The 3,400-nt window shown below is 53.0% G+C and overlaps 1 protein-coding gene across 1 annotated transcript; it reads left to right on the top strand.

Moving 5' to 3' along the window:
* Nucleotides 1-3,102, top strand: LOC149808981 (uncharacterized). Its single transcript, XM_089995055.1, has 3 exons — nt 1-150; nt 1,800-2,120; nt 2,797-3,102. The coding sequence occupies exons 1-3, from the start codon at nt 1-3 to the stop codon at nt 3,100-3,102; spliced, it is 777 nt and encodes a 258-aa protein (XP_089851181.1).
* The last annotated feature ends 298 nt before the right edge of the window (nt 3,103-3,400 follow it).

Below are 3,400 nucleotides of genomic sequence, written 5' to 3'. Positions count from 1 at the left end.
ATGACGAAGCTGAAGCTGAAGGAGACGCCCACAAGGGTTCATAAAGAACTGGCCGGGGCAGTATGCTGGAGCACGACAAAGGAGCTCTTCACTGGCAGTGATGACCAAAGCATACACAAATGGTCCATGAAAGGGGACAGCCAGGCCACGGTGCGTTTGTAACGTGTTCACATGTGAGTTTCTTTTTTTCCAGAAATTCCGTACCATGTTTTCAGACGTTTCGTACCTTGGTTGACACGTGGTTTTGACTGGGCAAGTGCAAACCATTCACTGTCTGCACTTGCAATGAACGACAGATTCAGGAGGTCTCTCCCTCATTCGGCTGTCAAACATAATTTTGTAGATCGGGTGACGTGCATTGGGATCGATGATATATAGGCACATTCTGGCATGATGGTATTTGGGGGCTGGTGCACTTGTTCGGGGTCCCACGTCCTTGCACATGGAGCCCTGGCTGCACTTACAGGCTTAAAGAGAAGAGCACACACACAAGTATATTTATGGTGAGAATCTGTTCTCTCCACTTTCGCCGATATGGAACCAACAAGCAGCAGACACGAGTGTGGCCAGCAGCAAGACATGTGCTCACCTGTCAAAACAGCATACATACGCAGGTCACCATCCACCCTACCTCAGCAGTATCGCCTTTGTAGAAGATAAATGTTGATATTGTTCAAGCCAAATGGCATGCATTTAGCCCACTTGGACAGGTGCTTACAATGTTACGCTGCTGAATTGGTCAAGGTTCAGCAGCGACATCCACCAGATTCACTAGCTACTCACCGGCTACTCGCTACCTCCCACGTAGTGCTTGTAGTTGCCAGCGTCGTCGTATGTGGGTGAGGTAGTGTTTTAACATGATACATTATCTGCAGCCACATACGCAGGCCAGTAAAGGGATCTCCTACATCGCCCACTCCATCAACTTCCTCATCCACAGATGCATTGCCCCCACCAAACCCCACTGAATGTGTCCATGTGCTCCTTGGTCACGTCCCTGTCGGCGTAGTTCACAGCTTTGGAGACATGGCATGGTCCCTATTCATTTTTATTCGCTCAACGATGCGAGTTATCTGGCAGGCACGAGACGAAAGCCACTTGGGCACGTCCTTGTGCCGCAGAGAATGCCTTCAGAGGCGGGGATGTTAGGGCACATGGCGTGGGTTCCGATTTATGTAGTTATTTATTTAGTGCGCGGCATCAGCCATGGCTGTCTCATCCTTGTCAATGCCGGACTTCCTATGTGGCGTGTTCCGTTTGGTTTGGTTTGTTATGCTTCAGGGAAGGTATAGTACGCCCGTTGCACTCACTCATTGCAGTGCTTCGCCAGAATGGTGCTCAACCCGCAAATCCGCCATGTCAAGTTAATTTCACAGAGAACGGCGGCCTGGTGGCAGGCGTGCCGTACTCATTTACTCATCGAGGCATCCAGACTCACAAATCACATGGTCCGGCAGTACGCTCGTGCTTATTTTATGATCTTAGCCACCAAACAATCAAAGTAGGAGCAAAATAAGAGCGCGACGATGATTCTGAAGTTCCTAGACACCGCAAACGCCTCTGATTGCCTGACCCGCTGCATTCCTGGCTTGGTTTTCCTCTCTTGCACTGTTCATCTGTACATCGAGATCACACCTGCACAAGCACCATGCACTCTTTACTTGAAAGACAACCAGTGCGTCGCCGGGACAGGTTTCGATTCCCATTTGATCCCAACAACCATGTAAATTCGGGTATCAGGACCCGAGAATTAGAGCGTCTGCCGAAACACTGCTGACAGCCTGCAAACCTGCCGCCAGGTCGTCGACAAGCTCAGCTTCTACATCACGGATCTCGACTACTCGGTGCTCGGCGGCAAGAGCAGCGCGGCGATCGCTTTGGCGTGCACGGACGGAGCGCTCCGCCTAATGAGCCCCGCTGGCAAGTTTGAGAAGGTCTCGGAGCGCGCTCACAACGGCAGCATCATCCGCGTCCGCTGGAGCCGGGACGGTGGCTCGCTGGCCACTGCCGGCGAGGACGGCGCCGTCAAGACTTGGAGCGGCACTGGCATGGTCCGCGCGACCATCGCACAGCGCGACAAGCCTGTCTACTGCCTCGCCTGGAGCCCCGATTCATCGCAGGTGTGTGTTTCGTTCTCCACCTCCCCCCTCCGACAAGCCTGCCTACATGCCCGCGTGTGGCCATGGTTCATCGTAGGTGTGTGTTTGGTTCTCTGGCCCCCGCCCGAAGCACCGGCATGGTCCGCGCAACCGTTGCACAGCGTGACGAGCCTGTCTACTGCCTCGCGTAGAGCCCCGATTCGTCGCAGGTGTGTGTTTTGTTCTCTACTCCCCCCCCACGACAAGCCTGTCTACATGCCCGCGTGTGGCCATGATTCATCGCAGGTGCGTGTTTGGTTTTCCGGCCCCCGCCCGAAGCACCGGCATGGTCCGCGCACCGTTGCACAGCGTGACGAGCCTGTTTACTGCCTCGTGTAGAGCCCCGATTCGTCGCAGGTGTGTTGCATGCTCTGCCCCCCTTCCCACGACAAGCCTGTCTACATGCCCTGTGTGCCATGATTCATCGCAGGTGTGTGTTTGGTTTCTGTGACCCCTGTTAAGTAAACCACTGCATATTCATGGACTTCAAGGACGCTAACTTACCACTGACATTCTTATACACCATGTCATCATTGATACGAGCTGATATCCATCCAATATACGATTTACAGCTGTATTTTGGATGCGGGGCTTATGCAAACTTCCCGTTTTACAGGAGTGTTTTGATTGTGGGGCTTATACATCTCCTGTTTTTCAGGTGTGTTTCGGATGTGGGGCGCATGTGTACATGGAGCCGGTGGAGAGCGCCTCAAAGTCGATATCATGGCTGGCAATGGACGAATCTGCCACGAAAGCTGGAGCAGTGGTCCTCGCGATTGATTGGTGCAAGGTGAACGGCCACATCGTGTCCGGTGGTGAGGACTGCCGGTATCGCGTGTGGGACTGCTTCGGCCGACAGCTGTACCGAAGCGAGGCGCTGACTCATCCCATCACAACACTGTGCTGGCGTCCGTCAGGTGAGGAAAACAACAAAACAGTCACAGCAACAACGGTTAAACGATAACAGACATAACAACAGTTGGACATGATGATGATGTACAATTTTACAACACATGAATCTATCAATCAATCAATCAAGCGGAAATCACACCATGTCTGCGCTGCTGTGAAAGATGGCGCGAGAGACGTAAATAGGGAGCTTCGGCCTCAGGCCCATGCTGGTCTGCCCAGGGAACTGGGGAACAGGCATCACGCCAAAGCTCACAAGATCCAAGCCACTCACGCCCTTGTGATTTGTCAAGCATACACTGCAATCCATGCCGATCCGTGGTTGGACAACACGTTCAGTGTTGATTTTCCCT

The sequence above is a fragment of the Nuphar pumila genome, unplaced genomic scaffold, assembly GCF_984573655.1.
Source record: "Nuphar pumila unplaced genomic scaffold, dmNupPumi1.hap1.1 HAP1_SCAFFOLD_1919, whole genome shotgun sequence".
In the NCBI taxonomy this organism is placed as follows: domain Eukaryota; kingdom Viridiplantae; phylum Streptophyta; class Magnoliopsida; order Nymphaeales; family Nymphaeaceae; genus Nuphar; species Nuphar pumila.
Note: the sequence above shows the minus strand (reverse complement) of the source record. Positions and strands in the feature narration are given on the sequence as shown.